This window comes from Acinonyx jubatus, chromosome E2 (assembly GCF_027475565.1).
Source record: "Acinonyx jubatus isolate Ajub_Pintada_27869175 chromosome E2, VMU_Ajub_asm_v1.0, whole genome shotgun sequence".
Lineage (NCBI taxonomy): Eukaryota > Metazoa > Chordata > Mammalia > Carnivora > Felidae > Acinonyx > Acinonyx jubatus.
Window position 1 is genome coordinate 14,549,567 of NC_069396.1, and position 13,751 is coordinate 14,563,317.

General features: G+C 42.4%; 2 protein-coding genes across 9 annotated transcripts in view; one reads left to right on the plus strand and one right to left on the minus strand.

The window, feature by feature from the left end:
• Positions 1-13,751, minus strand: part of TXNL4B (thioredoxin like 4B) — a 45,718-nt gene that overhangs the window by 26,322 nt on the left and 5,645 nt on the right. The window contains exon 4 of one of the 8 annotated variants that reach the window (XM_015088148.3): positions 11,028-12,774. The exons of the other annotated variants lie outside the window; for them this stretch is intronic. Within the exon in view, the coding sequence (XP_014943634.1) occupies positions 12,609-12,774 (166 nt within the window). The 3' untranslated portion in view covers positions 11,028-12,608. Of the gene's footprint in view, positions 1-11,027; positions 12,775-13,751 lie in introns of those variants that run through there. 8 annotated transcript variants of the gene reach the window in all.
• Positions 4,648-8,998, plus strand: LOC106989536 (haptoglobin). Its single transcript, XM_015088063.3, has 5 exons — positions 4,648-4,722; positions 5,870-5,952; positions 6,259-6,360; positions 7,098-7,172; positions 8,085-8,998. The coding sequence occupies exons 1-5, from the start codon at positions 4,718-4,720 to the stop codon at positions 8,861-8,863; spliced, it is 1,044 nt and encodes a 347-aa protein (XP_014943549.1). The 5' UTR covers positions 4,648-4,717; the 3' UTR covers positions 8,864-8,998.

Here is a 13,751-nt window from a genome sequence, read left to right on the forward strand (position 1 = left end):
TTGTTTAGTTCTGCTTGTTTTTAAAAAATTTTTTTGGCCTCAAGAGAAAGAAGTTTATTATTTTTTATGAATTTTTTGTGATAAAGTATATATAACAAATTTTCTGGTAACAGTTCTAAAGTGTACAATTCAATGGCATTAATTACATTTGCAATGTTGTGTAATCATCACTACCATTTCCAAAAATTTTCATCACTCCAAACAGAAACTCTGTACCCATTAAGCAATAATACTCCTCTGTCCCCTCCCCTAGGCTCTGGTAACCTCTACTTTGTGTCTATGAATTTGCCTTTTCTAGATATTTCATAGAAGTAGAATCATACGATATTTGTCTTTTTGTGTCTGGTTTCTTTCACTTAGCATAATATTTGTAGCATGTGCCAGAACTTTTTATAGATGAACAGTAGTCTATTGTACATATATGCCACGTTTTGTTTATCCATTCATTTGTTGAAGGACACTTGGATTGTTTCTACCTTTTGGTTATTGTGAATAATGCTGTCAGGAACATTGATGTACAAGAATCTTTTAGAGACCCTATTTTCAATTATGTTGGCTATATACCTAGAAGTAGAACTGCTGGGTCATATAACAATTCTATGTTTAGCTTTTTGAGGAACCATCATAGTGTTATCTACAGAGACTACACCATTTTATATTCCCTACAGCAGTATATGGCAGTTCCGACTTATTCACACCCTTGCCAACATTTATTATGTATGTATATATGTGTGCATATATATGTATATGCACACATATATATACACAGATATATGTATTATATAATTTCAAACATATATTTTGAAAATATGTATATTTTAATATATTTACTTTATTTTGTTATTTTGAGAGTGAGAGAGAGCACACACATGTGCAAACAGGGAAGTGGCAGAGAGACAGGGAAAGAGAAGAGAATCCCAAGCAGAGTCCATGCTGTCAGCCCAAGGTCTGACACGGGGCTTGATCCCATGAACTTGAGATCATGACCTGAGCCAACATCAAGAGTTGGATGCTCAACTGACTGAGCCACTCAGGGGCCCAACATATATTTGATTGTAGCCATCCTAGTAGGTATGAGTGCCATGCTGTGTGTGTGTGTGTGTGTGTGTGTGTGTGTGTGTGTGTGTGTGTGTTTATATCAAAGTTTTAAAATAATCTCTACACCTCATGTGGGATTTGAACTCATGACTCTGAGATTGAGAGTGGCATGCTCTTCCGACTGAGCCAGCCAGGTGCCTTGGCATCCTGTGGTTTTGACTTTCACTTCTGTAATGATATTTCCAGTGATGGCGAGCATCTTATCATGTGCTTATGTGCTTATTGGTCATTTGTGTATTGTCTTTTGAAAAAATGTTGGTTCAAATCATTTGCCCATTTTAAAAAGTAATATTTATTTATTTATTTATTTATTTATTTATTTATTTATTTAAAAATTTACATCCAAGTTAGCATATAATGCAACAATGATTTCAGGAGTAGATTCCAGTGATTGATCACCTATGTGTAACACTCAGTGCTCATCCCAACAAATGTCTTCCTTAATGCCCGTTACCCATTTAGCCTATCCCTCCTCCCACAACCCCTCCAGCAACCCTCTGTTTGTTCTCTATGCTTAAGAGTCTCTTATGTTTTGTCTCCCTCCCTGTTTCTATATTAATATTTAAAAACTTTTTTTAATGTTCATTTATTTTTGAGACAGAGAGAGACAGAGCATGAACGGGGGAGGGTCAGAGAGAGAGGGAGACACAGAATCTGAAGCAGGCTCCAGGCTCTGAGCTGTCAGGACAGAGCCCGATGCAGGGCTCGAACTCACAGAGCGTGAAATCATGACCTGAGCCAAAGTCAGAAGCTCAACCGAGCCACCCAGGCGCCCTCTATATTATTTTTGATTCCCTTCTCTTATGTTCATCTGTTTTGTATCTTAAACACCTCATATGAATGAACCCATATGATATTTGTCTTTCTCTGACTAATTTCACTTAGCATAATACCCTCTAGTTCCATCCATGTAGCTGCAAATGGCAAGATTTCATTCTTTTTGATTGCCGAGTAATACACACACACACACACACACACACACACATCACATCTTCTTTATCCATTCATCCGTCAATGGCATTTGCCTATGTTTTCATTGGATTGTGTTTTTGTTGTTTTTGTAGAATATCTGGATATTAAATCCTTGTCAAAGATATGATTTATAAATATTTCCTCCCACTCATAGATTGTCTTTCCCCTTTCTTGATATTGTCTTTTGATGCACAAAAGTTTTAAATTTATCTATTTTTTGTTGTTGCTTGTGATTTGGATCAAAGAATCTTTTTCCAAGTATGTTTGTTTTTGAGCTCTCTAAAAGTGTTATCATTCTTTTTCTTTAAAATTTTTTTTTAAATGTTTATTTATTTTTGAGAGAGCGTGAGCAGAGGAGGGGCAGAGAGAGATGGAGACACAGAATCTGAGGCAGGCTCCAGGCTCTGGGCTGTTAGCACATAGCCCAATGTGGGGCTCGAACCCACAGACTGTGAGATCATGACCTGAGCTGAAGTGGATGCTTAACGGACTGAGCCACTCAGGTGCCCCAAAGTGGTATCATTCTTAACGTAATCTCCTGAAACTTGCCACTTTCTTTCAAACTTATGATTTTCCATGTTTATTCATTGTCTGTTCACTCTCACAGCTGTGTAATACAGATTGTTCCTGACTGAAGATGGTTCAACTTAACGGGTTTTTTCTTTCCTCCTTTTTAAAAAAAGTATAGTTGATGTACACTATTCTATTAGTTTTAGATACATAATGATTCAACATTTGTATATAGCATGAAATGCTCATCATGGTAAGTGTAGTTACCATCTGTCACCACACAAAGTTATTCCAATATTATTGAGTATATTCCCTATGCTGTACATAACATCCTTATGACTTAATTTATTTTATAAGTGGAAGTTCATATCTCTTAATCCCATCACCTGGATCACCTAGCTCCTCACCCCCGACTTCTGATTTTTTGACTTTATGATGGTGTGAAAGCAGCATGCATTCAGTAGAAACTGTACTTTGAATTTTGATCTTTGCCCGTGCTAGTCATATGCAGGATGATAGTCTCTTGTGATGCTCGGCAGTTTCCAGTCAGCTACACGATCATGAGGGTAAACAATCAATACACTTAACGACCATTCTTTACCCACATAACCACTTTGTTTTTCATTTTCACTACAGTATTCAATAAATTACATGAGATATTCAACGTTTTATTATAAAGGAGACTTTGAGTGAGATGATTTTGCCCAACTTAGGGCAATGGGATTGTTCTGGGCACATTTAAGGTAGGCCAGGCTAAATTTTGATGCTTGGTAGGTCAGGTGTATTAAATGAATTTGTGACTTACAATATTTTCAACTTAAGATGGTTTATCAGGATGCAGCCCTATCACAAGGCGTGGAAGATCTGTATTCCATTATATGAATATACCACATTATTTAGCCATCCCCCTATTAAAAGTATTTTGAGTACAGTTGACACACAATGTTACATTAGTTTCAGGTGGACAACATAGTGATTCAACATCTCTATATGTTATGCTGTGCTCACCACGAGTGTAGCTACTACCATCGGTCACCTTCCAACACTATTGCAATATGATTAATTGTATTCCCTGTATCTTTTATTCCCATGACCTATTCTTTCCAGAACTGGAAGCTGTATCTCCCTCTCCCCTTCACCCATTTTGTCCATCCTCTCAATCCCTTCCCTCTGGCAGCCATCACTTTGTTCTCAGTATTTATAGGTCTAATTCTGCTTTTTGCTTGTTTGCACCCATTCCCTACTGATGGACATCTATGCTGTTTCCAGTGATCTTGCTGTTACATCAGTGCCACCACCAATATCTCAAAGTGATTCTTTTGTACATTATAACTTAAGAACCACTGATCTTTTTTTTTTTTTTTTTTTAATGAACAAAGCAGTATTTTATTGAGTTCAATTGAGTAGGACTTGGAATATAGAGTGCAGACATTTGACTGAAGCGTACTGATTTTCCTCACCTGCTGTCTGTATTAATTACTGGATTACAATACCATGAGAACTACTGCCATTGAGCATGGTTTGCAGCAGCCTACAGTACAGCTTTAACCATTTTGTGTGATTTCTTGCAAAGAGCTATCAGAGAAGACAATAAATACATTTTACTGATTTCAGGTTGGAGAAGTTTTAAGCAATAGGGAGATGTCAACACAGGGTGAGGAAGATGATTGTGAAAAGGAAATGCTTTCTTTAGAGCCCTGTCTCAGCCAGGTTGCAGGAACATCTATAAGGCGTTTGAAATAATGCAAAGAAGGGTTTTTTTTTTTTTTTTCCTCAGTGCTGAAAACTCTCCAAAACAAAGAGACACAGATTGACGTTTCCTCCCCCACTCCTGCACAGTGGCTGATTTCGGGAAACACTTGGGCAGCTACAGGGGGTCATGGCGTGGCCAGGCTTCTTTGGGGTTTGTAAAGAAACACCAGGGGCAACTCAAGCGTGAAGCAAGAGCTCAGCTCTTAATAGGGATATTGTTTGTGGCTCTGTTACTGGAAAATGCAGTGACCTTAACAAGGTCAAAGTTGTGTAGACACAGCAATTACGAAACCCAGAAGGGGGTGGAGTGAGATACCGGAGGCATAAAAGCATCAGCAGGTAGCCCCCACAGCACTGCTCTTCCAACCAGCAGGACAAACCAAAGATGAGGTGAGTCCATGGTTCTGCCACTTCCCTCCTTGCCTTGCTCATGTCATCTTTCTCTGTGCACATCTTGTACCCACGGGACAGCTCAGGTATGGGGGGAACCAAAGGAGAGATGGAAATCAAGAACAAAGAAATAGGGCCACTGGGCTAAACTATAGCAAATTAAGGGGTTTAGTTTAGCGTGCTAAATCTTCTGCTTTTCTGTGTCCATGAGAATGTGACTTACTCTAAACAATATCTTTTTCCTCGAGGTTACAAAATTTTCATCTTTACAGGGGATGCCAGAGGCTCCCATAGTAGGCTTTCTGGTACTTAAGATATGTTTATTAGCAGATGTTTTGTTTGTTTGTTTTAAAAAATGTGTAAGACCAATAGTAACAAATTTGAGTGACCCAATTAAGGCACTGAGATTTTATCAAAGCAAAAAACCCCAAAAAACAAACCTTTTTTAAAGGTTGAAATAACAAGACTACATACTTAACTAAGCAATCTCTGTACGGTTGGCTTCTGTCAGCGAAACGATTACCTGGTAGTGTCGCCTATGCGTCAATGCCCATGTCTATGGTCATGCTTTCAGGAAGCCCGTTATCTTCCTGGTGACCTTTTGGTGTTTTGGGGTTTCCTAAAGGCATATCATCATAAATAGGAAAACCATAAATTCTGTATATTTAAAACATCTACTTATGGAATAAATTAAAAAGTCTAGGGAATAGCATAAGAAATCCCTACTTTTCCGTCTTCAAGTTACCCACACTTTATTAGCTATTATCCTGTAGCCCAGCGCCTTTGGTGTCTGAGGCTTTTTTTTTTTTTTTTTTTTTTCAGGAGAGCTCATTTATTATTAGCAACTTAATGTTTCCTAAATGCTGCCAGAAATTGAGGCCCACATGCCTATGTACCTTCCTATCTTGGTGGTTCCTCTCTGAGGCTCATGTAGAATTCCCAGCAGCACGGACCACACTGGAACCCAAGTGGACTGTGTATATGGGTGCTGGCAGGAGGCAACTTCTTGGTTCTAACACTTCCATGTAGCTTCTTCTCTGCTGGCTAATGGGAGGGGTGTGTGTGTGTGTGTGTGTGTGTGTGTGTGTGTGTGTGTGTGTGTAGCAAGGAGACCAGTTGTGCACCCCTTCTTGTCCTGTCTCTGCAGAGCCCTGGGAGCTGTTGTTGCCCTCCTGTTCTGGGGGAAGCTTTTCGCAGTGGACACTGGCAATGAGGCCACGGATAACACAGGTAGGTCTTTGGGTTTGGGTGGGAGCTGGATGTCCCAGCACTGCTGGGTCTCATTGACCCTATCACATCTGCACCCTCTCTTTGGGAAGAGCCACTTCCTCCTTCTCATCTTAACCTCTGGTATTTCAGTCCCATGAAGAACACTGGAGAGCCATCCAGAAAAAAGGGGAGATGGCCTTCCCTTTGGCTTCCATTTGAGGTGGAGGGCAGTTGATACGCAGAACAGCTTCTTCTCAACTCTTTTCATGGGTCTCTGGGATGAGTTTCTGAACATGAACCCCTCTTCCTATTGCATTTCCTTTGCAGAGGTCAGCCTTCCAAAGCCCCCAGAGATTGAGAATGGCTATGCGGAGCACTTTGTTCGCTACCAGTGTAATCCCCTCTATAAACTGCGCACTGAAGGAGACGGTAAGACCTGGACCATGTCCCTGCATCCTCCTCCATCCCGGCCTTTCCATGATGAGTGGGGCCAAGGGTGATGGGCCAGAAAACTTACATGTTCTCCTTGGAACCAGAAGAGGTAGATTCTAATAGCGATTTTGTCACCAGTAGCTGTGGCCTTTTGGGCAAATTAACTTTAGCTCTAAGTTTTCTCCTTTGTTAAGGGGAGGTGATAACATGTAGCCTACTCATCTCAGAGTGAGATCTACATCTCCAAAAGGAGATGTGGTAAAAAAAAAAAAAAAAAAACAAAACAAAAAAAAACAAGGGTGGTGCCAGTGATGACAAGGGGTGGTCCTTACTAGTGAGTACTGTGTTCCCAGCACTGTTCTAAGTTCTTGATGTATATCTGCTCACTTAGTTCTTACAAAACCCTCTGAAGAGATACTGTTACTCTCATTTTGCTGATGAGGACACTGAGGTACAGACAGGCTAAATAACTTGCTCAAGTTCAGGTAGCCTGTAAGGTGAACAGGCAGAATTTGAACCCTGGTTCCTACTCTGTACTGTGTCTCCATGACAACAAATCTGTCCTGCTGGGCTTCACTGCCCCTCCCCCCCCCCCTTGGCTTCTAGTACACTGCTCTTCCCTTCCTCCCTCCCTCCCTTCCCCTCTCTTTCTCTGATTCTCTTTAAACACCTCCTCTCCTCATGCTGGGTCCAGATTCAGTGTCTTTTAACTCTTTTCTATCCTTTTGCTTCAGGAGAGTATACATTAAACAGTGAGAAGCACTGGACAAACAAGGCCATTGGAGAGAAACTTCCTGAATGTGAAGCAGGTAGGAAGCCAGGGGCCCTGGGAAGCTGACCAAAGGTAGGTGTTGAGAGTCTAGTGTGTGGGCAGGCACATCCTTCCTGAGTGGCTTCCTCTGAGCATCACAGGGCCAAGATGAGGGACCTGGGAGAACCCAAAATGGCCAGGCCGATAAGTGAGCATTTGGGTGATGGCTCTCCAAAAAAGTGCACTAAGGATCTCCTTCATTTGGGTCTTTGGGGTATTGACTGAATCCACTGTCCACATTGCTCCCAGAGAATCAGAAGGCCCTGTGTATACAGAGAGGCCGCCTAGGCAGCCCAGGGTCAAGTGTACAGCCAGCTCCAGGAAGAACTAGTCATGGGAGGACAGAACAAAAAGAAATCCATGGAAGTATGAGGCAGCAGGTTGGAGACGGGTTAGGACTTCTAGTTCCTGTTATTAGGAAAAGCTACTGCTCCTTCCCTTTCCCTCCTGGGACGGGAGGATTCTGTCTGCCCTCTTCTATGACTAGTGGTGTAGAATCACTAAGCTGCCTTCTAGCTAAAATCTGAGTTCCAGCCAACGCTGCAACAGATGGCTCTTTATTTAGGGAGAATGAATTTTTATAGCTTCTCACCCTCACAATGACTTTTAGGGAAAGTCTCAGCATTGAGATTTGAAAATCTCAGCACTACTTGTTTTTTTTCATGAGTTAGAAAAGCAGGAAATAGAACTGTGCCCTACTGATGTAAACAACTTTATAAAAAAGAGCCACTTTAAACTGTCAACAATGGAAATGGGGGGAGCAGGTGGTAAGGCAAGGAGTGTAAATATTCCTAGCTGTGCAGAAATTAACACAACAGTTTAGACAGCAGCAATTGCCAATGCTTTGCCCCTCTTTCCTACACTGGGAGACTCACATTTCTGCTCCTGACTTTCTTGCTTTCCTTGACAGTGTGCGGAAAGCCCAAAAACCCGGTGGATCAGGTGCAGCGGATCATGGGTGGATCAGTGGATGCCAAAGGCAGCTTTCCCTGGCAGGCTAAGATGGTCTCCCACCATAATCTCACCTCGGGGGCCACACTGATCAGTGAACAGTGGCTGTTGACCACGGCTAAAAATCTCTTCCTGGGCCATAAAGATGATGCAAAAGCAAAAGACATTGCCCCAACTTTGAAACTCTATGTGGGGAAAAATCAGTCTGTGGAGATTGAGAAGGTGGTTCTCCACCCTGACTACTCCAACGTAGACATCGGGCTCATCAAACTCAAACAGAAGGTGCCCATTGATGAGAGAGTAATGCCCATCTGTCTACCTTCAAAAGATTATGCAGAAGTGGGGCGTGTGGGCTATGTGTCTGGATGGGGGCGAAATACCAACTTTAATTTCACTGAGCTACTGAAGTACGTCATGCTGCCTGTGGCTGATCAAGAGAATTGTGTGAAGCACTACGAAGGCAGCACAGTGCCCGAGAAGAAGTCATCGAAGAGTCCTGTAGGGGTGCAGCCCATACTGAATGAGCACACCTTCTGTGCTGGCTTGTCTGAGTTTCAGGAAGATACTTGCTACGGTGACGCTGGCAGTGCGTTTGCCGTTCACGATGAGGACGACAACACCTGGTATGCAGCTGGAATCCTGAGCTTTGATAAGAGCTGTAGGGTTGCTGAGTATGGCGTGTACGTGAAAGTGCCCTCCATCCTGGCCTGGATTCAGGAAACCACAGCTGGCAACTAATGCTGTCTGGCTGGGAGCCCTAGCCTGACAGCAAGACTTTACTCTGGAAGAGAGGAAACTAGATGGGAGGAGAGGGGATAAAATGGGGTATGAAGCAGTGCTGAGTCAATCAATAAAGGGATTTCTTTTGAGTCATTTCTGTGCTGTTTTTAGCCTCAGGCCTTTTTTATTCTCTCATTTATGGTACAGCAGCAGCTAAGTGGTATAGAGTCTACTAGGAGTGTGGCAGAAAACACCCCAAGCCAACTCAAAATCCGTAAGACGAAACAAACTTTCCCACCCTGGGGATCATACTCATTGACTGAGTGCCTACCAAACAGCAGGCCTCAGAAAGGTCACTGTTACCCTGGTTTCATAGACAAGAAAACAGACTTGGAGAAGTTAAGTGATTTGTTTAAGGCCATACACCTATTAGATAGTGAGGCTGAATTCACTTTGAACCCAGGTCTGTCTGGATATGAACTTCAGCTCTCTACACGGTATCCTCTTCTTTGAAGTGTGTCAGGGGAAAGAGTGCGGGCTGATGAGGAAGAGGCTAGCTCAACGTGGGATGAAAACAAGGGTTTTGGCACAGGCAGTATTTTATTATTTGTGCTCCAACACACCAGCACTTCAGAAAACAAAGTAAGATGGGGTAAAGGCAGGCAGGACTTCTGGACTTGCTGAGTCCAGATCATAGTGTGGCCACATGTTTGCCAAGTGCCTTCAGTTCCCTGCCATCAGTCCCTGGTTTCCTTCCAGAGGGTCTTAAAACAGCTGATCCCTAACATCCCTATGAACATTCTGGAACTTGGTAAAAGAGTTACAAGTCTCTTCCTCAATAGGGTATGCTTTTCCCAGTTGGAAGAAACCTATCCTTTACTGGGAGCCAAATGCAAGCCACCTGAGTCTTCCCTTTCACAAAGACAGGGTCTTGCTATTAAGGGTCTCCCAGAAGAAAGGTTTCAGAACCCCTGTAAACAGAAGGCTCTTCTTCTAACTTCTTCTATTCCTTCCTGCTGTTTAAGGCTTCAGTACACTGACCTTTCATTAATGTACCTTTGTGTCCTATGAAAATATGGCCTCTCCTTCTCATGGTATAAAATGCTGATGTCAGTATTCTCGCACCAGGATCTGCCCTTCACTGTGAAGTTGTCCTCAGGTGTACTCTCTAGATCCATCCACACTTTTCAACAGGTTAGAGCTAGTAGAGACCAATGAAGATCTTACATCTATATTCTAAAAGCTGTGAAAGAATAGCCAGAAACTGAAGAATTATACACACACATAAAATATCTCTCAATACAGTTCTTTTTCGGTTGGTATAGCTTTAGCACTAAATTTTCTTGAAGAAAAAACACTCCACTTGTCTTGAAGAACTATCTGATTGCACTAAGTGGCTTCTGGCCACTGTCCTGAAGGAAAACAGTAAGAAAAAACTTTCAGCATTTTCTCAATTCACTTATCATTTCCAGCTTCCTCCCCAGCAGCACCTCCTGCCCTCCTGGTCTACCCCTTGGATTTTAGTGACACTGAACTCCACGTGGCTCTCTGAACATGTTCTGCTGTCTCCAGCATCTGGGCTTCTTCCTCCTGGCACCCTCTCCTGAATGCCTCTCCCTTTCCACACAAGTACGTCCTACCCTCCTTTGAGGTTTGGGCATTGTCTCCACTACAAAGCCTTCTCCCATTCAGGAGTCACTTGTATTTCTGTAGCATGGAGCACAGGGAAGGGCATTTGGTATGAACTCAATCAATACTTGTGGAATGGAAAGTAACTAAGATAGGAACAAAAACAATAAAAAAAAAGGGGTGCCTGGGTGGCTCAGTTGGTTAAGCGTCCGACTTGAGCTCAGGTCACGATCTCACAGTCTGTGAGTTCGAGCCCCGTGTCGGGCTCTGTGCTGACAGCTCAGAGCCTGGAGCCTGCTTCAGATTCTGTGTCTCCCTCTCTCTCTGACCCTCCCCGTTCATGCTCTGTCTCTGTCTCAAAAATAAAAAAAAAACATTAAAAAAAAATTAAAAAAAAATCAGGACTTCAGAGAAACATTCCTTAAAGACCTCAGGAAGAAAGAAGATATGAGAATTTTATGCATGCAAGTTCTAAGTTTTTGTTGGTATCTGAGCACCTACCACATGTCAAACACTGTGTGACTGAAGTTGTGACAGAAAATCCAACTAACAGTGACAGGCAATGAAGACATTTTATTCTTTCTGGAGGGAGGCAGGTTTAGAGTTCACTAAGCAGCTCAATAGCATCATCAAGGACCCAGGTGTTTATTGTTCTTCTCCACACATTCACGTTTCACCCCAGGGCTGGTCCTAATGGTCCTGGGATGGTTGCTACGGTTCCATGTCTTATCCCTGGAGTGGCTCTCTCCTGTCGTCAGCAAAGGATGCAAAAACCCACAGTGGCCTTCCTTCTATGCCACGTCAATGAGAACCAGGACGGGTGGTCATCTCTTCTTGCAGAAAAGGCTTGTAAAGGAAGCGCCCAGTAAGGGGAGAATGAACTTGCAGAGACAGTGTTGGTCTGCACAGAGCTGGGACATCAGCGTCTGGCGAGCAAATCCACGTCTGGCCCACTGCCCTCTGGGTCTGCATCTATTCTTTTGTTCTACAAAGTCAGTAGCCAGAGGCCCAGCGAGGTTTTGAGAGAAGCAGGGACTTGTCAAGTGGTGGCAGGTTATGCCAGGGCTGCTGGCAGAGCAAGAATTCTTCATAAAGTTATTAAAATGGGCAAATACCACAAAGATGTTATTTCTAACGATTCTGACATCTCTTTCCAGTCTTGAGTCCTTCAAGTAAAATCCTCTGCTTCAGAAAGCGGCAGAACTTGGACTTCTGGGAGAAATCTGCTGCTACTTACTAATTTGTTTAGCTCAAATTGGGTGCTGGATGGTAAAGGTTCAACGTCCCATTTCTTGGGCAATTTAATAAAAGCTAGTCAAATGAGCAAAGTGGGATACTGTTTTAAAAGTTCAAGCCAGATGGGGCACCTGGGTGGCTAAGTCAGTTAAACGTCCGACTTTGGCTCAGGTCATGATCTCACAGTTTGTGAGTTCGAGCCCTGCATTGGGCTCTGTGCTGACAGCTCAGAGCCGGGAGCCTGCTTCAGATTGTGTCTCCCTCTGTCTCTGCCACTCCCCAGCTTGCAATCTCTCTCTCAAAAAATAAAAATAAATAAATAAAAGTTTAAACCAGAAAGTTTCCAAAATAAAACATTTTTTCACTATCTGTAGAGAAACATTTATTCCAAGAGAAACTGAGATAACAGGGACTGGAGACAGGAGAGCATGAGATAAATACATGAGTGGAGAAACGGGTGAGGGGGAGGGTGTGTGTGTGGGTACATTTAGGGTAAAAAAAATAAGTACTTCTGCTCTTACGGGAAATGATTTTCTATTTTACTTGTATATCAAAGTCAACATAAATATACTAGCCAATGTTTAGAAGGATTCTGTATCATCTTAAGGAATAAAGAGAAGCACAATAAAAATTAAAAAAAAAATCACGCTGGGGAAATTGACCCCGGTGGTCTTGACTGCTCTGGGGTTTGCAGGGAATAGACATTTAAGCATCTCTGCCCATTGCAGTGCCAGCGTGGTCTTCTACTTGAGGGTGGGGTATTTTCTACCCAAGTCAGCACTCTTCTCTGCTGGGATGCTGAACACATGTCCGAAGGACTCCAGGAAAACAGCACATCTGGGTTCAGGTACTGTTTCAAGATGTGCTTTTTTCTTCAACTTTGATAGTCATGAATGCGTTAAATGTCTTGATAGAGAAGGTCATATTTGGGAATATTCTTGGGATCAATAGGACTTTGGACAATAAGCTTTCCCCTCATTGCTCCTCGATAAATTACTTCAACCAAATCTATGAAGTCTTGCTTGGTTTTGAAACTTCCCACAAACTTAGTGTGATCGGGAGACCTAGAGAGCACGGGAGAAAAACAACCACGCTCAGAACTTTTAGCGATTTCTCGCTGCAGACCTTCAGGATAAACAAAATGAAGCACAGTTCTGATACTTTCTGTTTCTGAGGGAGACTTCAGACATAAAGCCCAACATTGATTTCTCCGTTTGTGAGTACAGGGCCCATTTGATACAGGATTAAATGCAGAGCCGTGGGCCACTGGGAGGGCACGTGAGCCCTACCAGGTGAAGAGCCTTCCCTTCAAAATCTACCTCAATTTCTTCTCAGTTCCTTATCAAGTAGAATTCCCTGGGCGTTGGGATGGGCATAGTTGGTTGCCGCTGCTGTTGGCCGTGCCGTGAAGAACCCGTTAACTGGTCACCGTCTCTGAGTTCCCCTCACTTATACTTTTGAGTGGGGGGGTACAAAATCGTTTTTTTTTTTCCCTATTTCAAACATCGGTTATGTTTATTACAGAAATTTTTTAGAAAAAAACATTACCAGTGAGGTCAAAGGCCGCATTTTGGTACATATTCTTCCAAAGTGTGTGTGCGTGTGTGTACACACGTGTGTTTCTTTTTTCAAAATCATGGTAATTATATCATGCAAACTATTTTGTAATGTTCCAACTAACATAAAACCTATTTCTTTCAAAGTCATTAAACTTGTATTTACAACATCATATGAAACTGACATCTAGTGTCCTTCTGTGAACATCTAGTTTCTTTCCAAGTATTTTGCTTTTTAAATAATGGTGGGATGAATATTTAGGCAGCCAATTTTGCCCACTTTCATGATTATTTCCCTTTAGATAAATTCTTGGAAATGCAATTGCTAGGTTGAAATTTTTACATATTTAAGTTGGCAAATAGTGTCATAAATCACATTTTAAAAAGACTGCACCAGGGGGGTGCCTGGGTGGCTCAGTCGGTTAAAAGTCCCAGGTCATGATCTCATGGTTGTGAGCCCTGTGAGGGGCTCCACAATGGGCATG

Bases quoted from the DNA above. Each gene is read 5' to 3' on its own strand.
- LOC106989536 (XM_015088063.3), top strand. The intron at 5,953-6,258 runs GTAGGTCTTTGG...TTTCCTTTGCAG, and splicing joins TGAGGCCACGGATAACACAG to AGGTCAGCCTTCCAAAGCCC. The intron at 7,173-8,084 runs GTAGGAAGCCAG...TTTCCTTGACAG, and splicing joins ACTTCCTGAATGTGAAGCAG to TGTGCGGAAAGCCCAAAAAC.